Below are 25,103 nucleotides of genomic sequence, written 5' to 3'. Positions count from 1 at the left end.
CTGAGATGCAACCTTAGATTTGATGTTTTAGTGAAAGAAGACCCTCCTCTGCTCCACTTCATCATGAAGCTGTATAACTGGAGATACAAAATCCAAAACTTGCACTGTGCACAATTTCTCCAATCACAGCCACAGAAGCCTATAACTTCTTCTGGGCTGTCTGCATGTCTTGGTGGCTTTCCTCACTCTTCTCCTTCTTGCACAGTCATAAAGTCCAGGCATATTCAGTGACTTGGAAATGTTCATGTATCCATCCACTGACTCGTCTGAAGAAAACTATCAATAAAACTGATTATTTACAGGTATTATACAAAAGAGGCTGATTACTTTTGCAACCCATCATCTTGGCTTTTAGATTTTTAATTAATTTATATCAAGTTGTAGAGATTTACTTCAGTTTGAGTTTAAGGAAGATAATTTAAAAACTTTTTATATCAAGAAGCCTGGTTTACTTTTCGTATTTGAAATGGCATAAACAAATTTAAATATGTGAAATAGCAAGGGGCTGAATACTTTTGCAAGCCACTGTACAGTGTGAGGCATATACTGAGCAACGGAGGGGAATGTCCACGATACTGTGCAGAGAGAATAAGAACATGTTCCTTAGAAATGTGCTGCAAAACCCACCAAACATCGTGCAAAACGAATTATTTAAATATCTAAGGGACACTGGATTGCTTCATCGCATCTAAACAAATGACTATGGCTGCCAGGAGCTACGATATTGTAAAATCTCAGCGATCACGCACCAGCCCGGGAGGTGGCGGTAAATGCACCTTAAGCTGGTGTCGTCCGCCATTGAATCCGAAAGAAGAAGAAGAAGAAGAAGAAGAAGAAGAAGAAGAAGAAGAAGAAGAAAAAAAAAAAAAAAAAAAAAAATATATATATATATATATATATATATATATATATATATATATATATATATATATATATATATATATATATATATATATATATATATATATATATATATATATCATCTCATGGATGATGAAGGAAACCTCTTAGATTATTAACAATTCTGCATAAAATACAACTTTAATCCATCTTTATTGACTTCATGTGATTACATAATGCCCTCACCAATGAATTCATTTTTATATGTAAAAGTTCTCTAGCCTCAAATCAAATAATACAAACACACCTGCCTTCTCCTATGATATGTGGTGTGTCAATTTTAGATTAAAAAAAAAAATGTAACAATCGTTTTATTAGAAATTGTCTTAATAATGAATTATTCCCTGGACTGCAATGTAGAAATGATATTCTATCAAAATTTGATTAAAAGACTATTTCCAAACTTAGAACAATGTATTTGTCCTTTCCTATAGCTCCAAAAATTAAAGAAACACACTTCAAAATTATGAACAACATTTACCCATCTAAAGAATTACTGAGGTTACGTTTTAACATTCAAGAAAATAACTGTTCATTTTGCCTTACAAATGTTGAAACTACGGACCATTTGTTTTTCTACTGTGTTGTGGTGCAATTCTTTTGGACAGAATTACTTAATTGGGTCAAAACATTATTTCCATCAACAATTAATTTTACAAGAGATAATATTACTTTTGGTTTTCTGAGTAAGAATAAGAAAGAAGAACTCTGTATTAATGTCATTTTATGTCTTGCCAAATTTTGTATCCACAAAAGCAAATGTCAAAAATGTCCCTCTACATTTTCCTACTTCAAGAATGACTTTGACCTCTACATGAAATCTTTGGAAGATATGAAGCAACCGAAAGCCATGAAACTCTTCTCTTATTTTTTTTGCAGTTGTTGAGCAATGATCTTTGAACCAAAAACTTCATGACCTTATCTGTGAGCTATTTCTAAAGTCTAGAACTCTTCTCAGTGAACTTTGAACTTTCTCTAAAGACTATGAACTTTCAAAACTATGAACTTTTCCCTGTGAACTTTGAACTTCTTCTAAAGACTAAAAAAAAAAAAGAAAACACACGCTGACGCCTTCTTTTTTATTTTTCTTGTATATCTCTTTCAGTTTATAACGGTGATACTGCGACTTTTTTTGTGGCCTTGTGCTTTGTTCGTTATTGTATTTGTTGAAATAAAGTTTTGGGGAAAAAAAAAGGAAAAAAAAAAAAGAATTTATTCGTCAGTTTGCCAGAAGAAGAAGAAGAATGCGGAAGCTCGCAATAATTAGCAATAGCCGATAATATCGAGCAAAAGCAGCAGGTAAGATAACGATTTATTGTTTTATTAATCTGTTACTTTATCGATACGAAAACGGGTCGGATGTTTTTTAAATGCGTGTTAACACACGTTTTCTTGAGAACACTTAATTTTTATTGTGTTAAAGGGCCTCAAAAAAGACCTTTTTCCCTTAAATTGACAGTTTATCTCTGGATATTAAAATAAAATTTTGCAGTCTTTATCTCTGGATATTAAAATAAAAAATTTGCTTTTCAATTTGGGGTGAGGGGCAAGGAAACTATTATCGTCATTATTATTTAATACGCTTTCTTTGCTATGCAGTTAAATCAATATGGGCGTATATTTATTTCATATTAAATAGTCTTTACTAGTTTTAGTATCTGAATACTGAAAATGGACTTTGCCCCCCCACCTTATACTCTGGGACCTGAGCTTAACACAACCCCAATTCCAATGAAGTTGGGATGTTATGTAAAGTGTAAATAAAAACAGAATACAATGATTTTTCAAATCCTCTTCACCCTATATTCAATTGAATACACCACAAAGACAAGATATTTAATGTTCAAACTGATAAACTTTATTGTTTTTGTGCAAATATTTGCTCATTTTGAAATAGATGCCTGCAACACGTTTCAAAAAAGTTGGGACGGGGCAACAAAAGACTGGGAAAGTTGATGAATGCTCAAAGAACATCTAATTGGAAACAGGTGAGTGTCATGATTGGGTATAAAAGGAGCATCCCCAAAAGTCTCAGCCGTTCACAAGCAAAGATGGGGTGAGGATCACCATTTTGTGAACAACTGTGTGAAAAAATAGTCCAACAGTTTAAGAACAATGTTTCTCAACGTTCAATTGCAAGGAATTTAGGGATTCCATCATCTACAGTCCATAATATAATCAGAAGATTCATAGAATCTGGAGAACTTTCTACACATAAGCTGCAAGGCCGAAAACCAACATTGAATGCCCATGACCTTCGATCCCTCAGGCAGCACTGCATTAAAAACCAACATCATTGTGTAAAGGATCTGTGAAAGCCATACATCAACAACATCCAGAAACACCGCTGCCTTCTCTGGGCCCGAGCTCATTTGAAATGGACAGATGCAAAGTGGAAAAGTGTGCTGTGGTCTGATGAGTGCAAAGTTAAAAAGCCAGCATCTGTGATGGTATGGGGGTGTGTTAGTGCCCATGGCATGGACAACTTACACATCTGTGATGGCACCATCAATGCTGAAAGGTACATCCAGGTTTTGGAGCAACACATGCTGCCATCCAAGCAACGTCTTTTTCAGGGACGTCCCTGCTTATTTCAGCAAGACAATGCCAAGCCACATTCTGCACATGTTACAACAGCGTGGCTTCTAGAGCCCGACCGATATGGATTTTTGAGGCCGATGCCAATAACGATATTTGGATGAAAAAAATTGCAGATAATCGATAAATCAGCTGATATTATTATTATTATTGTTATTATCATTATTTTTTATTTTTTTAATGAATAAAATGTTTCTTTTTTGGACCTTTAACAAAAAAGGTATGAGCTAAAAGCTGAAGCTTTGTCCTCACATTGATTAACTTTATAACAGAGAAGAATTTTCAAGTTCAAAAAAATGCAATTGGAGGAATTAGGGGGCTATTCAGATGGGCCAACTAGTAAGATATCACTCCTAAAAGTGATCTTGCCATATCATGTGAGGTAAATCTGACCTACGATTGGATTTTGGAAAACCATGTGATGGAGAACCAATTCCGATTGGACACTCACATTGCGTACGTCATCACACATCTTCTATGAGGAGTACCAAGATGGCCAATGGTGGATCGAACGTCCACGGATTTAACTTTTCAGGAAAAAAAAAGAAGTAAGTTTCTATCTCATATCATTAAAAAGTTATTTACAATTTAGTAAAGCTTGGTTCCAGCCATCGTATACGACAGTGTCAGCCCCAGAGGGTTAATGGTGAACGGCAGTAATTCCCAGAACCCTTCCGGACGACCAGTGAATCTGAATGTTTCAACCTCTTAGCAGTAAACGAAAGTTTTTCAATTCAGTTTATTTTCCTTTTTATAGCGCCAAATCACAACAGAGTTGCCTCAAGGCGCTTCACACAGGTAAGGTCTAACCTTACCAACGCCCAGAGCAACAGTGGTAAGAAAAAACTCCCTCTGAGGAAGAAACCTCAAGCAGACCAGACTCAAAGGGGTGACCCTCTGCTTGGGCCATGATACAGACACAAATTACAGAAACAATTCACAGAAGAATTCATGGACGAATATACAAGAATTGCTGTTGGTGCACAGGACAGGAGGATCGCCAACACAAACACAACTCCCATCTATGGATGGAGCTGCACCTTAAACAGAGAGAAAAAACAGAATCAGGCATCATTAAGACAAAAAAAATACTGTATAATTTGCCAGCATTAATCAACAAGAAAAACAGAAGAAATACTAAGGTGATCGCTGGCCACTAGCCCTAAGCTTCACTAAAAGACCCAGAATTTAGGTAAAGTTCAGGCCGCGGCCCGCTCCGTTTACTAATAAAATGAATTAAGAGTAAAAAGTGTAAAACAAAACTGTACCAGTATGCTAGCCATATGAAAGGGAAAATAAGTGCGTCTTAAGTCTGGACTTGAAAGTCTCCACAGAATTTGACTGTTTTATTGACGCAGGGAGATCATTCCACAGAACAGGGGCACAATAAGAGAAAGCTCTGTGACCCGCAGACTTCTTATTCACCTTAGGGACACAAAGTAGTCCTGCACCCTGAGAACGTAAAGCCCAGGCCGGTATGTAAGGTTTAATTAGGTCAGCTAGGTAGGGAGGTGCCAGTCCATGAATAATTTTATAGGTTAGTAGCAGAACCTTAAAAGCTGATCTCACTGGGACAGGAAGCCAGTGAAGAGACGCCAAAATGGGTGTAATGTGGTCGAACTTTCTGCTTCATGTCAAAAGTCTGGCTGCAGCATTTTGAACCAATTGGAGAGCCCTAATGCTAGACTGAAAATAAACCAGAAAATAGAACATTGCAGTAGTCCAACCTAGAAGAGATGAACGCATGGATCAGAGTCTCAGCATCAGCCATAGACAGGATGGGACGAATCTTCGCTATATTTCACAGGTGGAAGAAAGCAGTCCTAGTAATATTTCTAATGTGGAGGCCAAAGGACAACGAAGGATCAAAAATTACCCCAAGGTTCCTCACTTTGTCGGGGTGATGTATGACACACAAGCCTAGGCTTAGTGTTAACCGGTCAAATTGATGCCGATGTCTCACTGGACCAAGAACCATCATTTCAGTCTTATCAGAATTTAAAAGTAGGATGTTTCTAGACATCCAACTTCTCACTGCTGCAAGGCAATCTTCTAAGGATTTTATGTGAATGAGATTACCAGCAGTTATCGGCATATATAACTGAGAATCATCCGCATAGCAGTGAAAGGTAATCCCAAAACGCCGCAATATGTGCCCAAGGGGTGCTATATAAAGGGAGAAAAGCAGGGGGCCTAAGACACACCCCTGTGGAACCCCAAATTTCATGTCACTAAGGTTAGAGGTAGTGTTATTGTACAAAACACAGTGAGAACGACTGGTCAAGTATGACATCAGCCATGCAAGGGCACTCCCAGTAATCCCAAAATGATTTTCCAGCCTATCAAGTAGAATATGATGATCCACGGTATCAAATGCAGCACTGAGATCTAACAACACCAGAACTGTAGTGGTGTCCGAATCCATTGTAAGCAGAAGATCCAAGATCCTATCCAAGATGGCGCCACGTGAAGGCGCCCTGGTATTCTGGTGCTCCCTGTTTTGTCTGTTTTTGTACGTAAATCGTGTGTCATCGTGCTCCTACACCTGCGAGGAGCTTCTAAACTTCAGATCATCAACACCCACGGACATTACGCCAGTTTTTTTTAATTTTTTTTTTTTTAGTGCCTGCAGCTGAACTGGTTCACTTTTTGGCCAAAAGAGTGAGACGCCGGCAGAGAGGAAAACGAGCTGGAGTTCTTGTGCGCCTCAGACGAAGGGGCACGCGCACACCCCTACCTGGGATATTTCTCTCCAACGTCCGCTCACTCCACAACAAGATGGATGAGCTGGCACTGCTGATGAAGAAGAATAGAGATTTCTCCTCATCTTGTGTACTGTGCTTCACGGAGACGTGGTTAATTGCACAGACACCGGACTGCGCGCTCCAACTAGAGGGATTCCAACTCCTCCGCGCAGACAGAGACGGAGCACTCTCCGGTGGAAAAACAAGAGGTGGAGGACTCTGCTTTTACATCAACAACGCCTGGTGCTCCGATGTGACTGTGATCCCCCAACACTGCTGTCCCTCTCTGGAATATCTCCTCATAAACTGCAGACCGTTCTACTCTCCACGTGAGTTTAACTCTTTCATACTTTGCTCTGTGTATATTCCACCAAGCGCGGACGTGCATGAGGCCGAGTGCGCGCTCGCGGATCAGATTATGAGCGTGGAGAGAGACTTTCCGGACTCTCTTGTTATAATTCTCGGTGATTTTAACAAAGGGAATCTCAGTCAGGAATTACCAAAATACAGTTTGTTAAATGCCCGACAAGAGAAGGGAGCACGTTAGATCATTGTTACACGACAGTGAGTGGTGCGTACCGAGCGGTGGCCCGTGCAGCTTTGGGACTCTCAGATCACGTGATGGTCCACTTGATCCCCGCATACAGACAGACACTAAAACTCTCTAAACCTGTTGTGAGGACATCTAAAGTGTGGAGCTGTGGAGGAGCTACGCGCGTGCTTGGGCACTACGGATTGGGATATGTTTGAGGCTTCATCAGACAGTCTAGATGACTACACGGACACTGTGACGTCATATATTCATTTCTGTGAAGACAGCATCATCCCACAGCGCACCAGGGTGAGATATAACAATGACAAGCCCTGGTTCACACCTAAACTCCGGCAGCTCCGTCAGCAGAAAGAGGTGGAATTCAGAGAAGGAGACAGAGACAGCTATAGAGGTGCAAAGTACAGATTTAGCAAGGAGGTGGCAAAGGCTAAATCCATGTACATTTCACATCTGCAGCAAAGGTTCTCTGCCAATGACTCGGCCTCTGTGTGGAGGGGGTTGAAAGAGATCACCAACTACAAGCCCAAAGCACCTCGTTCTATTGACGACCTGAAGCTGGACCTGAACGTCTTCTATCCACGCTTTGAAAACAAGGACTCACTGCTGCCCTCCCCCCGTTGCCCTCTCCGTCCAAGAGGAGGACGTGAGAAGACATTTCAAAAGGCTGAATCCACGTAAGGCCCCGGGCCCAGACTGTGTCTCTCCTGCCACCCTGAGACACTGTGCTGATGAGCTGGCCCCAGTCTTCACGGGGATCTTCAACACCTCCCTGGAGTCATGCCATGTTCCAGTCTGCTTCAAGTCCTCCATTATAGTTCCAGTCCCCAAGAAACCACACATCACTGGACTTAATGACTACAGGCCTGTGGCTCTCACGTCTGTAGTCATGAAGACCTTCGAACGCCTGGTTTTATCCCACCTGAAGTCCATCACCGACCGGCCCCTGGACCCCCTGCAGTTTGCCTACAGAGCCAACAGGTCAGTAGACGATGCCATAAACCTGGCCCTGCACTCCATCCTGCAGCACCTGGACTCCCCAGGAACCTACGCTAGGATCCTGTTTGTGGACTTCAGCTCTGCATTCAACACCATCCTTCCGGCTTTGCTCCAGAACAAGCTTTCTCTGCTCCGCGTGCCCAACTCCACCTGCAGGTGGATCACAGACTTCCTGACGGACCGGAGTCAGCATGTGAGGCTGGGAAAGAATGTCTCGAACACTCGGGCTCTCAGTACAGGATCTCCACATGGCTGTGTCCTTTCCCCTCTGATCTTCTCCCTGTACACTAACTGCTGCACCCCCAGCCACGACTCCGTAAAGATCATCAAGTTTGCGGACGACACCACCCTCATCAGACTCATTTCGGATGGGGATGAGTCTGCCTACAGGAGGGAGGTGGACCGGCTGGTGACCTGGTGTAGCAGCAACAACTTTGAGCGCAACGCCCAGAAAACAGTGGAGATAATCGTGGACATCAGGAAAGCCACAGCCCCATCACCACTGTGGACTGTCACCACTTCCACGGCACCACCATCACCCAGGACCTCAAGTGGGAGTCAACCATCAGCTCCCCCATCAAGAAGGCCCAGCAGAGGATGTACGTCCTGCGGCAGCTGAAGAAGGCCAAGCTGCCTGTCCAGCTGATGGTGCAGTTCTACACGGCCATCATCAGGTCCATCCTCTGCTCCTCCATCACGGTGTGGTACGCCGGGGCCACAGCCAGGGACAGACACAGACTGCAGTGCATTGTGGCCTCTGCTGAGAAGGTGATCGGCTGTAGCCTTCCATCTCTCCACGACCTGCACGTCTCCAGGACTCTGGGCTGAGCAGGTCGGATCACAGCTGACCCTCCTCACCCTGCACACAGTCTATTCAAACCACTCCCCTCGGGCAGGAGGCTACGGTCCATCCGGACCAGAACCTCCCGCCATAAGAACAGTTTCTTCCCCTCTGCTGTTAGACTCATGAACTCCTCATAACTCAGTCACCTTAACCTTAACTCTGTCACTTTATCATTTTATCACGGGTCACTTTAGACAATGTACTTTGGTTTTAATTGCACTCCTCCCACTGCACTGTTTTTTTCTGTTTCTCTTTCTTTCTGTTTTTCTGTTGCACACAGCCTTTCATATTTCGTATGTCATTTTTTTATCTTATATTTTGTCTTATTTTGGCACATATTGCTTGCCTCTACTGGTGGTTGGCTCTCACTGCGGTATTGTATCACTTCCTGTTCCGGAGCACAGCAGTGTTTTTCTGTATCTGTTAGCTGTTTAATCTGCGCAGTTAGATTGATCTAGTTATCTAGATTACGATTTGTTTCCCAGTGTAATCTTTACGTGCCTTAACTAAAGCACTCCTTCTGCTGAATCACCTCTAAATTATTTACACATTATTCACTTTGCGTGTTTTTAGGAATCTGCTAGCTTAGCGTAGCTACTAGCTCTTAGCCGATTTAGCATGGCGGCTTCTCCTGTCTCTCCCGCACTTTTCTGCTCTGGGTGTGAAATGTTTAGTTATTCCTCGGCCTCCTTTAGCAGTGACGGTACTTGTAATAAGTGTAGCTTATTCGTTGCTTTGGAGGCCAGGCTGGGCGACTTGGAGACTCGGCTCCGCACCGTGGAAAATTCTACAGCTAGCCAGGCCCCTGTAGTCGGTGCGGACCAAGGTAGCTTAGCCGCTGTTAGTTACCCCCTGGCAGATCCTGAGCAGCCGGGAAAGCAGGCTGACTGGGTGACTGTGAGGAGGAAGCGTAGCCCTAAACAGAAGCCCCGTGTACACCGCCAACCCGTTCACATCTCTAACCGTTTTTCCCCACTCGACGACACACCCGCCGAGGAACAAACTCTGGTTATTGGCGACTCTGTTTTGCGAAATGTGAAGTTAGCGACACCAGCAACCATAGTCAATTGTCTTCCGGGGGCCAGAGCAGGCGACATTGAAGGAAATTTGAAACTGCTGGCTAAGGCTAAGCGTAAATTTGGTAAGATTGTAATTCACGTCGGCAGTAATGACACCCGGTTACGCCAATCGGAGGTCACTAAAATTAACATTAAATCGGTGTGTAACTTTGCAAAAACAATGTCGGACTCTGTAGTTTTCTCTGGGCCCCTCCCCAATCAGACCGGGAGTGACATGTTTAGCCGCATGTTCTCCTTGAATTGCTGGCTGTCTGAGTGGTGTCCAAAAAATGAGGTGGGCTTCATAGATAATTGGCAAAGCTTCTGGGGAAAACCTGGTCTTGTTAGGAGAGACGGCATCCATCCCACTTTGGATGGAGCAGCTCTCATTTCTAGAAATCTGGGCAATTTTCTTAAATCCTCCAAACCGTGACTATCCAGGGTTGGGACCAGGAAGCAGAGTTGTAGTCTTACACACCTCTCTGCAGCTTCTCTCCCCCTGCCATCCCCTCATTACCCCATCCCCGTAGAGATGGTGCCTGCTCCCAGACTACCAATAACCAGCAAAAATCTATTTAAGCATAAAAATTCAAAAAGAAAAAATAATATAGCACCTTCAACTGCACCACAGACTAAAACAGTTAAATGTGGTCTATTAAACATTAGGTCTCTCTCTTCTAAGTCCTTGTTGGTAAATGATATAATAATTGATCAACATATTGATTTATTCTGCCTTACAGAAACCTGGTTACAGCAGGATGAATATGTTAGTTTAAATGAGTCAACACCCCCGAGTCACACTAACTGTCAGAATGCTCGTAGCACGGGCCGGGGCGGAGGATTAGCAGCAATCTTCCATTCCAGCTTATTAATTAATCAAAAACCCAGACAGAGCTTGAATTAATTTGAAAGCTTGACTCTTAGTCTTGTCCATCCAAATTGGAAGTCCCAAAAACCAGTTTTATTTGTTATTATCTATCGTCCACCTGGTCATTACTGTGAGTTTCTCTGTGAATTTTCAGACCTTTTGTCTGACTTAGTGCTTAGCTCAGATAAGATAATTATAGTGGGCGATTTTAACATCCACACAGATGCTGAGAATGACAGCCTCAACACTGCATTTAATCTATTATTAGACTCTATTGGCTTTGCTCAAAAAGTAAATGAGTCCACCCACCACTTTAATCATATCTTAGATCTTGTTCTGACTTATGGTATGGAAATAGAAGACTTAACAATATTCCCTGAAAACTCCCTTCTGTCTGATCATTTCTTAATAACATTTACATTTACTCTGATGGACTACCCAGCAGTGGGGAATAAGTTTCATTACACTAGAAGTCTTTCAGAAAGCGCTGTAACTAGGTTTAAGGATATGATTCCTTCTTTATGTTCTCTAATGCCATATACCAACACAGTGCAGAGTAGCTACCTAAACTCTGTAAGTGAGATAGAGTATCTCGTCAATAGTTTTACATCCTCATTGAAGACAACTTTGGATGCTGTAGCTCCTCTAAAAAAGAGAGCTTTAAATCAGAAGTGCCTGACTCCGTGGTATAACTCACAAACTCGTAGCTTAAAGCAGATAACCCGTAAGTTGGAGAGGAAATGGCGTCTCACTAATTTAGAAGATCTTCACTTAGCCTGGAAAAAGAGTCTGTTGCTCTATAAAAAAGCCCTCCGTAAAGCTAGGACATCTTTCTACTCATCACTAATTGAAGAAAATAAGAACAACCCCAGGTTTCTTTTCAGCACTGTAGCCAGGCTGACAAAGAGTCAGAGCTCTATTGAGCTGAATATTCCATTAACTTTAACTAGTAATGACTTCATGACTTTCTTTGCTAACAAAATTTTAACTATTAGAGAAAAAATGACTCATAACCATCCCAAAGACGTATTGTTATCTTTGGCTGCTTTCAGTGATGCCGGTATTTGGTTAGACTCTTTCTCTCCGATTGTTCTGTCTGAGTTATTTTCATTAGTTACTTCATCCAAACCATCAACATGTTTATTAGACCCCATTCCTACCAGGCTGCTCAAGGAAGCCCTACCATTATTTAATGCTTCAATCTTAAATATGATCAATCTATCTTTGTTAGTTGGCTATGTACCACAGGCTTTTAAGGTGGCAGTAATTAAACCATTACTTAAAAAGCCATCACTTGACCCAGCTATTTTAGCTAATTATAGGCCAATCTCCAACCTTCCTTTTCTCTCAAAAATTCTTGAAAGGGTAGTTGTAAAACAGCTAACTGATCATCTGCAGAGGAATGGTCTATTTGAAGAGTTTCAGTCAGGTTTTAGAATTCATCATAGTACAGAAACAGCATTAGTGAAGGTTACAAATGATCTTCTTATGGCCTCGGACAGTGGACTCATCTCTGTGCTTGTTCTGTTAGACCTCAGTGCTGCTTTTGATACTGTTGACCATAAAATTTTATTACAGAGATTAGAGCATGCCATTGGTATTAAAGGCACTGCGCTGCGGTGGTTTGAATCATATTTGTCTAATAGATTACAATTTGTTCATGTAAATGGGGAATCTTCTTCACAGACTAAAGTTAATTATGGAGTTCCACAAGGTTCTGTGCTAGGACCAGTTTTATTCACTTTATACATGCTTCCCTTAGGCAGTATTATTAGACGGTATTGCTTAAATTTTCATTGTTACGCAGATGATACCCAGCTTTATCTATCCATGAAGCCAGAGGACACACACCAATTAGCTAAACTGCAGGATTGTCTTACAGACATAAAGACATGGATGACCTCTAATTTCCTGCTTTTAAACTCAGATAAAACTGAAGTTATTGTACTTGGCCCCACAAATCTTAGAAACATGGTGTCTAACCAGATCCTTACTCTGGATGGCATTACCCTGACCTCTAGTAATACTGTGAGAAATCTTGGAGTCATTTTTGATCAGGATATGTCATTCAAAGCGCATATTAAACAAATATGTAGGACTGCTTTTTTGCATTTACGCAATATCTCTAAAATCAGAAAGGTCTTGTCTCAGAGTGATGCTGAAAAACTAATTCATGCATTTATTTCCTCTAGGCTGGACTATTGTAATTCATTATTATCAGGTTGTCCTAAAAGTTCCCTAAAAAGCCTTCAGTTAATTCAAAATGCTGCAGCTAGAGTACTGACGGGGACTAGAAGGAGAGAGCATATCTCACCCATATTGGCCTCTCTTCATTGGCTTCCTGTTAATTCTAGAATAGAATTTAAAATTCTTCTTCTTACTTATAAGGTTTTGAATAATCAGGTCCCATCTTATCTTAGGGACCTCATAGTACCATATCACCCCAATAGAGTGCTTTGCTCTCAGACTGCAGGCTTACTTGTAGTTCCTAGGGTTTGTAAGAGTAGAATGGGAGGCAGAGCCTTCAGCTTTCAGGCTCCTCTCCTGTGGAACCAGCTCCCAATTCAGATCAGGGAGACAGACACCCTCTCTACTTTTAAGATTAGGCTTAAAACTTTCCTTTTTGCTAAAGCTTATAGTTAGGGCTGGATCAGGTGACCCTGAACCATCCCTTAGTTATGCTGCTATAGACGTAGACTGCTGGGGGGTTCCCATGATGCACTGTTTCTTTCTCTTTTTGCTCTGTATGCACCACTCTGCATTTAATCATTAGTGATCGATCTCTGCTCCCCTCCACAGCATGTCTTTTTCCTGGTTCTCTCCCTCAGCCCCAACCAGTCCCAGCAGAAGACTGCCCCTCCCTGAGCCTGGTTCTGCTGGAGGTTTCTTCCTGTTAAAAGGGAGTTTTTCCTTCCCACTGTAGCCAAGTGCTTGCTCACAGGGGGTCGTTTTGACCGTTGGGGTTTTACATAATTATTGTATGGCCTTGCCTTACAATATAAAGCGCCTTGGGGCAACTGTTTGTTGTGATTTGGCGCTATATAAAATAATTGATTAATTGATTGATTGATATTGTATATTTTATCTTAGCATTTTATATTGCTCTCTGTTTAATGTTGCACCATTATATCGAAGCAGATTCCTAGTCTGTGAATCCTGTTCATTGGCAATGGCAATAAACTTCTTCTGATTCTGAAGATCATTCACCACTTTAGTGAGAGCCGTTTCTGTGGAATGATATTTTCTAAAAGGAGATTGCAGTGGCTCAAAAAGATTATTCTCAGTAAGATAGTCTACGAGCTGCCGTGTCACCACTTTTTCCAGAATTTTAGAGCAAAATGATAGATTTGATTATTTACTGAAGCATAACATCATTTGTGAAGAACAATATGGATTCAGAAGGTCTCGAACTACATCACATGCTTTGATGGACTTTGTGGAAAGTATAGCAACTGCAATTGATAATTAACAATACACAATAGGTGTTTTTTTTTATTTACAGAAAGCGTTTGACACAATTAACCATGGAATACTATTAAGTAAACTACAGAAATATGGAATCAGAGGTCTGGCATATGAATGGATAGCTAGTTATTTACAAGGCAGATTTCAGTATGTTCAATTCAATAATACAAATTCTGAACTCAGGGATGTCACATGTGGGGTGCCGCAGGGCTCAGTGCTGGGTCCTTTGTTGTTTATAATCTATATAAATGATATAAGTTGGGTGTCGAGTTCACTGAGATGTGTCCTTTTTGCGGATGATACAACTGTGTTCTGTAGCGGTGAAAATCTTGAACAGCTTCTGGACATAGTGGAGAAAGAACTGGAAAAATTTAAGGTTTGGTTTGACGCTAATAAGTTGTCACTCAACCTTGGGAAAACTAAATGTATTATATTTGGAAATAAACAGGCACCCAAATGTAAAAATTTAACTATAAACAATAAGGAAATTGAGTTAGTAACAGAGAATAAATTTTTAGGTGTTATAATTGATAATAAACTTAGCTGGAAACCACATATAAATTATGTGAAATCAAAATTGTCAAAAACTATAGCCATTTTGTATAAAGCCAAAGACCTACTGCCGCAAGAAGGGTTACTTACTTTATATCATTCTCTGATGGTACCATATATGACATATTGTGTTGAGTCATGGGGAAACACTTACAAATCAAATACCAATCCAATATTCCTTTTGCAAAAACGAGCCATACAAATCATCTGCAATAAACAATATCGTGAACCAACTCATTCTCTATTTGTGTCTTTAAATTTATTAAAATTCATTGATTTGGTCGATTACATTACAATTCAAACTTTATTTCGAGCGAAAAACCAAGCCTTACCGAGACATGTCCAGAGTCTGTTCCGATTGAGGGAATCCAGATATAGTTTAAGAGGTTGTGCAATTTTTATGAAACCACCAGTAAGAACAAATGTAAAGGGTTTTTGTGTGTCTGTGGTTGGGGTGAGGAAATGGAACAAATGTTCAACAGAGGTTAGAATGAGTAGTACCTTAGTGAGATTTAAGAAACTACTCAAAAAGAACATTATGTCTAAGTATCATAAAGAAGCAAATATAATTTGATTTATATGGAATGTTCAATTTATAAGTGGGACTTATTGTATATTTGAATGTGTGGGTATGTAGATATATAGATATGGGTAGGTGTATATGTATATAAGTGACTGTGTATATGTATGTATATATTTATGTTTGTAAAGTATATACGTATGTATATAGGTATATGTGGCACAGCCCAAGCAGAGGGTCACCCCCAAGAGCCTGGTCTGCTTGAGGTTTCTTCCCTATAGGGAGTTTTTCCTCACCACAGTTGCCTAGTGCTTGCTCTGGGGGTTGGTAAGGTTAGTCCTTACTGGCGTAAAGTGCCTTGATTCGACTTTCTTATGATCTGGTACTATATAAATATAATTATAAGTGAATAGTATATTGATGTGTATGTCTGTGTGTCGACATGTAGTAGTGAATTTATATTTATGTAAATATGACTGATTAGAATTGTTGGACTTGTACTAGCAGGGGTGGGCGCTAATAAGCTTTGCTTCAGCCCACACCCTTTCGGACTCACTAGTTTTGTCTGCGTTTGTTTGTGGAATTGTTCATTTTTTTCTATTTGAATATTTTGTGTGCCGAATTAAAAAACTTTGTCACTTAGATATCGGCCGATAGGTTTTTCAATACACTAGGGTCAAGATTAGGTTTCTTAAGTAATGGTTTAATCACTGCAGATTTTCATGCTAGAAATAAGGTCTACACAACGTGGGCTTAATAAAAAGCGTGACCGACACAATGAAGTACATTTGACACATTACTACATAAACTGAGTTAATCAAAGTGAGTTGAACTGAAACGGGAGAAATGTGGGATGAATCTAATCGCAAAGTTATTACAAACAACATCCTTATAAACTGACTTGCGTGCTTTTGTCAGCCGATCAGTGCAGTGTGACGGCGAACTATGGGGGCCGGTGATGAACACATTTAAGCAGGGGTTGTAAGCAGCTCTCAGCTGAATGCAGTCAGAGCTCCATCTACTGGACAAACGGTGCAAGGACATTTTACACTGCCGACACAAACATTATTTCAGTAACTGTTCTGTTTATGAGAAATTATCGGCGTTCTATCGGCAAAATTTCGGCCAATAGTGAGTACTTTAAAAAGGGCTTATATCGGCCGGCCGATATATCGGTCGGGCTCTAGTGGCTTCGTAGTAAAAGAGTGCGGGTACTAGACTGGCCTGCCTGCAGTCCAGACTTGTCGCCCATTGAAAATGTGTGGCGCATTATGAAGCACAAAATACGACAACGGAGACCCTGGACTGTTGAACAACTGAAGTCGTACATCAAGCAAGAATGGGAAAGATTCCACCTACAAGCTTCAACAATTAGTGTCCTCAGTTCCCAAACTCTTATTGAGTGTTGTTAGAAGGAAAGGTGATGTAACAGGAGCTGTCGAGTGTGTGGTGTTCAGCCACACAGTAAGGACAACAACAGGTGCAGAGACGTTGTGTGGCGGTAAAACACGATTCACAAGTGCTGCAACGGAATGACAGAGGAGGTAATTTTGTCGTGGTTGGTAGCCGTTCGGGGGAATTTCTTTGGCGTTTGGGAGCTGGGCTGCAGGACGTCACTGGCCGCTGCCTCCTTCAGTGCGCGCTCCTTGCCGCGGTTTTGCAGCTCATTTCGGATCGACGGAGGTGAAAGGAGAACGAGCCAACTTCGGCCCCAACATCACCATACTTCTCCCGCCTCCGCTGGCTGTATCCGAGGCGGTCGGGGGTTGGGGCAAACAGCTGGACGCCGACGTGCCGTGCCGCGCGCGCTTCTCAGGAGGTATCAGGAAAAATGGCGGCCAGAAGACTTGGAATTGTTTTTGCTTTGCGAGTTTTAGTGATTTTGGTCAACTTTTCTAGTCAGATAGGGAGATCAGAAGACACTGATGACAGATTACATATTCATGTACGTTGTGAGAACTTTTTAGCAAGTGAATGCTCCAAACATTTTGGGTTTGGACATGGAGTTGCTTACATGCACCTATCGCCCATCCAGGATGGCGGAGGTCAAGGCCATCAGTCTGGCAACGGTAAATAAAGCCGAATTTGCCATAAAGTTAGTACTTTAAGCCTAATTATGACATTTAATCTCATTATCTGTGGTTATATCCATCCTTGTCCTGGCCCAGTGAGCAAAAGGACGCCCAAATATCCATGTACGATTTGTAAGAAAGGGGTCATATCAACTAGTAAGGCAGTCAGTTGTGACATGTGTGATAAATGGACTCACATTAAGTGTGGTGGTGTCTCTGTGGACACTTATAATGCTGCAGTCCATGGTGGTGAATCTTTGCAATTCATCTGCTCAACATGTTCTCTGGCTAGTGTTCCTGGGGCTGGTCTGTTTGAGGATAACCCTGGAGTTATAAATTGTTCTTTGGAGGACTTTAACTCCAGTGAAGCCTTGTTACCGAAGCTTGATGAAGTGGCACTCATCGCCTTGCGTACCAAGGCAGCGGTAATCGGTGTCTCAGAGACCTGGCTTGACGGCTCAGTCGAGGACTCTGAAGTGGAGATCCCAGGATACATCATTCAGCGTAAGGACAGAAACCAGTCTGGGGGCGGAGTTTGTCTTTATACAAAGTGACATTGCCTTTAATCCGCGAGATGATCTCAACGGAAGCAAGACTGAAGTGATCTGGGTAGAGCTGTTACTCCCCAAGACACGTCGTATATTGACTGGTGTGTGTTACCAACCTCCATCGCAGATGGATTTTTATGAACTTTTAGAGAATGATTGTGGTGGTGTGTTTGAAAATGAGACAGTGATACTTGGTGATTTTAACATGAATATTCTCAAGACAAACAATAATCTTATGATTGCATTGAACAGATTTATGCAGTTGTGTAGTTTGAAACAATTGATAGATGTGCCTACCAGAGAAACTGATAAGTGTTTCCATCCTGGATTTGATTATGGTTTCTAACCATGAAAATATTTGTCAGTCTGGTGTACTAGATATAGGTCTAAGTGATCATAAACTTATATATTGTACTCGAAAAGTTAAGAAAATATTGTTCAATCAGCACAAAACTGTAAAATTACTTTCAGTAAGGAATTACAGTAAAGAGATTTTGTCAAGAACTGGATAATGTTGATTGGTCATGTGTGGTAAACAGTAATGATGTTACTGAGGCATGGTCTGTGTTTAAGTCCTCGTTCCTTCTGGTTTAGGACTCGGTGGCTCCATTCAAGGAAATGTCTCAAACAGAGAACACAACCTTGGTTGTCGAGCGAAAGCTTGGATTTGATCAGGAAACATGATAAATTCCTGAATAAATACAAGAGGTCCAAAGCTCAAACTGATTATGACTCTTACAGTGTCGTAATCAGGTTAAATATCACAAGGGCGAAGCCAAATCTGATTATTATGTTAACATGGTAAATGATAACCAGAATAAATCTAAAAAAAACTCTGGCAAGCCCTAAAACGTTTAGGTACATCCTCAAAATGTAAAACTAAATTTGGTAATATTGGTCTGAGGATAAACAATGTGTTAAACTTTGATAGATCTGCAGTATCAGAACATTTCATTGCTTTTTTCACCACTATTGCTTCTAAACTTGTTGCTGTGTTGCCCCAAGGTACTGGAAACTTTGGTATTGATTATGTTACAGTTTTTTATAGGAAGTTGAATGTGTTCAAAATGGAAGGTGCTACATATGATCAGGTACACAATGTGTTGGCTGGCATGAGTTTGAGTAAAGCTACAGGCATGGATAATCTTCCTGCTCATTTTATTCAGGATAGTGCCAGTATTATTGCTCATCCTGTTTGTCATATTGTAAACCTGTCACTAAGTACCGGTAAAATGCCTGATGACCTGAAATTAGCCAGAGTGGTTCCATTGTACAAGAAAAACAGTAAAACAGATGTTGGTAATTACGGGCCTGTCTCAGTATTGAGCATCCTGTCAAAGCTTTTTGAGCGCATTGTTTTTAACCAAGTAAATGAGTATCTCGTAAATCATGACTTATTGTATAAGCTACAGTCTGGTTTTCGTTCATCACACTCCACAGATACCTGTTTAATATATCTTAATGATTATATTAGGCAGCAGTGTGACAAGAGTTTTCAACTGGCATGGTACTGTTAGATCTGCAGAAAGCGTTTGATACAGTTAATCACAGTATATTGTTGCAAAAATTGTCAGCCCTTGGTATGAATGAAGACTCAGTTAGATGGTTCAGGTCTTATTTATCTGGTAGGAAACAAGTTGTTGATGTAAACGGTACTATATCCAGGGAACGTTCTATCAGTTGTGGTATTCCGCAGGGGTCGAAACTGGGGCCGCTTCTGTTCCTGATTTACGTCAATGACATGCCCGGAGCTGTCAAGTGTAAGTTGCAGCTTTATGCAGAAGACTCAGCAGTGCTTGTTTCTGGCAAGGACATGTCGGAGATAGAGGCGACCTTTAGTGCTGAGCTTGCCGCAGTCCAAGAATGGTTGATGGATAACAAGCTATCATTGCACCTAGGTAAAATGGAATCAATACTGTTTGCATCAAAGCACAGGCTAAAAAAGTGTAGTAGTTTACAAGTCAAGTGTGGCAGAGTTGACATTGAATCAAGGCAGCAAGTAACTTATTTAGGCGTAATGTTGGATCAAGAAGAATGTTTGTCACACGGAGCTCAGAAAGTTGAAAATGAGGGATTTGATTTTTAATTGGACCCGGAATATGTTTTGGATCCAGAAGGCGGCCTTGTCTGAGTTCCGTCTCTTCTCTGCTGCTCCTGCAGGCGGTCTGTCAGTGGATGGACGTGAGGAGTGCCGTGATGGGACCAGAGAGAGTCTTTCCGAGTTGTGAGGATGAACTGGGTGAAGACGAGTGTCTGGCAGAAGGCGTGCTGCTGCCGGCTGCAGCGGTGTGGGCTGAGGGAGAAGGAGGTGGAGATGCTGAGGAGGAGGCAGAGGAAAGTGAGCAGGGTGGAGATGTGGAGGAGGAGGAGGAGAACATGACTGGAGAATATTACTATCAGCCACTGAGTCAGGAACCCGATGGGCCGAACACAGCTGAGCCTCGGGAGAACGAGGAGGAGCAGCAGGAAGGGGTGGGGCCTGAGGAGGAGGAGGAGGAGGCATCCCACAGCGAGCAGCTGCAGCAGGTCCAGCGAAGGATTGAGGTGAGGTCCACTCAGTCATCCCAGATCTCACGTGACCAAAAATGATCCGATTAAGTGCAGCTGTTACACTTTAAATCCTTTTTAAAACTCATGAGTAGTTTTGTAATCAATGGCGAGAGTGTGATCAAGCTAACAATGTAGTGCGTGGAGGTGGGAGGAGTTTCGGATTTAAGTTGAAATAATATGAGGTGTTCTTGTGCTCAGTGGAAAATCAGTAAGAGTGACAATAAAATTGCCTTCTCTTCCAGTAAAATGTGTCATCTGCATTTCCTCATTACAGTCAAACACAATCTAACCACTAGGGGCAGCGAGCAGCCACTGTCTGGGGACCAACTTCAGAGGTAGAGCTGGTGCTTGGCTCAGGGGCAGAGAAAGGATGTGGGAGGAAACCCACACAGTAAGAAACTGGGCATGGATGGAACAGAACCCCAACAACAGAGCTAACCACTGGTCCACTGTGCTGTTCTATTCCTGGGTCCATATTCTCAAAGCGTCCTAATGCTAAAAGTCGCTCTTAGTGACATTATTCTAAGAAAAATGTTAGAATTCCTCGAATTCTTTGCATTTTCCCTCGGTAAGATGAAAGTTGGTCACAAAGCACCTTAGGCCTAAAGAGAGCTCCTAAGGTGCCAAACTGTTCAGAGGAGTGAGGAGGACTTTTAAGAAGCCTAAGAGTGTCTTAAACAGAGAAGACGGCAGAAAGACAGACAGGAAGCAGAGACATTCTCCGTATGTTGGATGACAGTGAGTCAGTAACTCGATGGTGCAGAGATAATGTTTGTGGTCGACCTCATCAGGAACGAGTTGACTTTTCCCACCCAGCATAGTAACGGAATAACAGCTGAGATGAAGGTCATCACAACACTGATACCTGGACACGGGAACAATGTGACTTGTATGTAAACTCTATAACATTCACACATTTATAAATCTAAAAGTAATGTCATCAGCCAGAGTCTAAACTCAGCTGTTTGAGTTTGTGTGCTACAGTCTCTGCTCTCGCTTTGGATGACAGCACGTACCAGAGCTTCTCACAGTGTGGAAACAGAACAACAAGCTAATCACTATAATAATCAGCATGTGAATGAGGTTCCTTCAAACATTTTCACTGTGTAACAATTTAGTTTTGCTGAGTTTCATCATTATGACATTAAGTTATTTTCACATTTCAGGTTATATGATCGGTTGATTTCACTGTTCATTCATAACTAAGAGAGCAGAGTGCATTTGTTATTTTCTCCTCTTGACCAATCACAGCACTTAGAGGACTGTGTCATACCTAGCAATGGGGTCAACCCCGTCTTCTCACAAAGATGAAGGTTTCTGTCCTCTCCTTGCTCAGAGTTGCGCTCAGACACCTCTTGGATCTCTCTTAGCCTAAAGATTCTCTGCTAAGAATCTTTAAGCTAAGTTAGGAGCTCTCTGAGTTGGTTTGTGAATATGGTTCCTGGTCTTTGTCTTTGCAGGTGATGGGACTGCACCTACCTGAGGCTCCACCTCCAGATAGTGATGAGGAGGATGACCCGGATGGAGCACAGCAAAGCCATGCATCGATCCCCATGGATGCAGGTTAGACATCCAGGTCATGTACAACCCAAAATCAGACACAGCTGGTATGGACAATTTCATAAATGGGGAAAAAAAGCCCTGCCGTGATCCTCACATTTTCTTTAATTTCTATTTCACTGCAGACAGAACGAAGCAAAGACATTTTTTGTCAGCTTCATTCATTTATTAATATTCCTCCATTTTACGCCTGAAACACTTGACAAAAAAGTTGGGATGGTGGCATTTTATTGCTAGTTATGGGGTAAAAAATGTCATTTGAAAGAGGTGATTGTCATCATGATTTGGTGCAAAAGCAGAAGGACTGAGTCTGTGAGGAGCAAAGATGGAATTTCAGGTCATGAGAGGCAAAGGATCACACCCCTGATATCTAAGCCCTCAGATGTCACAGCATCAAGAACTGTTATTCATCAACAGCTGATATAACCACATGGGTAAGGGATTATTTTGTCAACCATTGCAATATGTAGTTACATTCACAAATGCCACTGAAAACTTTAGTGTGCAAAAAAGAAGCCTTATGTTAACCTTGTCCAGAAGCAGTGTTGAGGTCTCTGGTCTTGGAGGTATCTGGTTTGGGCCATCATTGGAAATGTATACTGTGGTCAGATAAATCAGTATTCCAGATTTTTTTTTTTTTTTGGAAGAATTAGACAGTGTGCTCTGGATCAAAAATGAAAAGGATCATCCAGACTTTTTATCACCAACAAGTTGAAAAGCCAGGGTCTGTCCTGGTCTGGGTTTGTGTCAGGGTCCATGTCAAAGGTCATTTCCTCTCTGTGACGCAGCGTTAATCCAGAAAAGTACACTGAGATTATAGAGCAACATATGCTGCCTTCAAGACACCGTCTCCCCCCTGCAGGTTTGGGGTGGACTGGAGAATAGGCCCGCTGTATTCCCTGCATGTCATAAGACGCGACTAAAAGGGACGGTCTGTTTGCCGTGGACTGTAACCTGTGTCGGGGGAGAAGGGGATCCTGATGATTGAGTGGATGGTGCGACTGCGGTCCTGCTGAAGTGACACATCATTTTGGCCCTGTATTCCCTTAGTCGGGAGGATTATATAGGCATGGTATAGACCGATTGGCTGGTGGTGTCTAGCCCTAGGATATCAATTAAATTTCTTATATACGCGGTCTAGCATGTTTTTGTCTTTGTAGGGCTTGTATGATATTTTCATTTAGCTCTCTACCTTCTGAAGCTGGAGCCTGGGTGCTCCCGGGTGCCCACGAATCGGTAGTTTAATTTTTGGGTTTTTGTTGGGGCCATATTGGTTAGAATGCTTGTGAGTTCATACCCTGTACATTGTACAGGGGAAACAGCATGGCCAGCATGGCAGAGATTTTGATTACAGGTTTTATTTTAATTTTCTTAGGCTTTGGACGTAGGATTCGGTGGGGGATTTGGGAGTTTCCAAGTTTCTTTCTGGCAGGGGATTCAACTTTATGTGGTGTTGGTAGTGTCGTTGCTGTCTTATCCGTTACTTTTGTGTGGTATCCTAGAAGGCGACTGCTTAATCAGGTCAATCAGGGTGGATTATGTCTGCCCCAAGTATGTCTCTGCTGTATCTCTGTTGTCGGTATGAGTACTTAGCCTCATATATATATATGACGTCCCCTTGTTGGGCTCCATGGTGGGTGGGGAGCACTGGTGAAGAATTTTGATGTATTAATATGGCAAATACACATGAAACAACCAAGAGACTTTGTAATGATTCAAACGATGGGAACGCTGATTCTCCGCACTTTTTGGTCATCCAAAGTAGTGACCCGAATTCGCCACTCAAATTGTCCCCTTTTGCCATCAACAAGGGCATACAGGGGATAATTGGAACTGCCAAATCGGTAAAACGACTTAAATCGGGAGATATTCTGATCGAGGTTGACCAATCTGGTCAGGCCAAAAATCTACTCAAGGTTTGGACATTTGTCAATCTTAATGTCAAGGCCACTCCACACGAGATGCTGAACTCATGTAAGGGAGTAATCCATTGCACTGAGCTTAAGGATTGTGGTGTCGAGGAAATCCTTGAGGAGTTGGCTGACCGGGGTGTCACTGATGTATATCGCATCACAATCAACCGGAATGGTGTTAAGAAACCAACAGATACCTGTGTGTTTCTTGGAGGAAAGCGATATTTACATTAAGCTTGTTAAGATGAGTGAGTACCTTCTTACGCTTCACAGGATGATTTAAAGGTTTAACATTCCAACTTATAAGGTTAACTTGACAACCCAAAGCTCTTTTCTTCGTCTGACCTTTATTAACCATGTTTAATCTTTAGTGAAATAGTATAAATAAAGTCATGCTTTGGCAAGAAGACACAGATTTCAGAAAATAAATATACATATTTTGGTACTGGTGCAGTTACAACCCTCCCGTTAGCACCAACTATAAGAACGTGGTGAAACCCAAACCCTACATGTTTAAATCCACACATATGTATGTGCTTATTCCTGGGGACACCAAGCATGGTACTCCACCAAGACATCATCTTTAAAAGGTGCTCAATGTGTCTATGTATATGAATAACTATAGCCCAACAGGTGTAAACATATTCAAAAATAGGTGTTTAGTAATATAACATCAGCTTTTACCTTATTATTATATTGGTAGCCAATGTTTCTTGGAAAAGAAATGTCCTCTTACTCACCACCGACTGTAAATAAATGAAGACAAGACTAGTCTTCCTCTGTAATCGCAGCATCTGCGGCAATAATGTTCTTCTGAACAAAGGCCATCGCAGTCTTCGGATCTAAAAAGACTTTTTTGGTCCCGTTGTATGAGATGCGAAACTTTGCAGGGTGGAAAACTCCATAACGGACTCCCGTTCAACCCTTCAGCAGCTGCCTCACGTTGTTGAAAGCAGATCTTGCTCGAGCCACGCTGGGAGGATAATCCGGGAAGATGGAGATGGATGCCTGGTGATACTTGAGAGCGCCGCCTGTCTGACGAGCGCGGCGGAGTATATCGACGCAGTCCTAGTAGTAATGAAGTTTAGCAACAATCGGACGCGGCTTCCCCATCACTCGTTGAAATTGCGGGGTACGGTGTGATCGGTCAATAGCTCTGAAATATCTCCTCTTATTGCTGCAAGGATTTCTGCCTTAACGTCAGCCATGGTTTCTGTTTCGTCTTGTTTGTTAGTCTGTGCTGCCTTGGAGTTAGCTTTAGCCGCTGCTCAGGTTAACTTTCCTTTAGGTTTGTAAGCAAAGTTTCGCAGGTCGGTTGCCATCAGTCTCAAAAAAACATGCACAGGTGCTTAAAACATCGAA

At 41.8% G+C, this 25,103-nt stretch overlaps 1 protein-coding gene across 2 annotated transcripts in view; it reads left to right on the top strand.

Moving 5' to 3' along the window:
* The first annotated feature begins 2,054 nt into the window (after nucleotides 1-2,054).
* Nucleotides 2,055-25,103, top strand: part of mea1 (male-enhanced antigen 1) — a 29,557-nt gene continuing 6,508 nt past the window's right edge. The window contains exons 1-3 of one of the 2 annotated variants that reach the window (XM_034184318.1): nucleotides 2,055-2,199; nucleotides 19,879-20,262; nucleotides 21,729-21,831. In XM_034184318.1, the coding sequence (XP_034040209.1) occupies nucleotides 19,894-20,262; nucleotides 21,729-21,831 (472 nt within the window). In that variant the 5' untranslated portion in view covers nucleotides 2,055-2,199; nucleotides 19,879-19,893. Of the gene's footprint in view, nucleotides 2,200-19,832; nucleotides 20,263-21,728; nucleotides 21,832-25,103 lie in introns of both variants that reach the window. The other variant, XM_034184319.1, reaches the window with a different exon arrangement.

Source organism: Thalassophryne amazonica, chromosome 13, assembly GCF_902500255.1.
Source record: "Thalassophryne amazonica chromosome 13, fThaAma1.1, whole genome shotgun sequence".
Classification (NCBI taxonomy): Eukaryota; Metazoa; Chordata; class Actinopteri; order Batrachoidiformes; family Batrachoididae; genus Thalassophryne; species Thalassophryne amazonica.
This window is presented reverse-complemented; position numbering and strand designations above follow the sequence as displayed.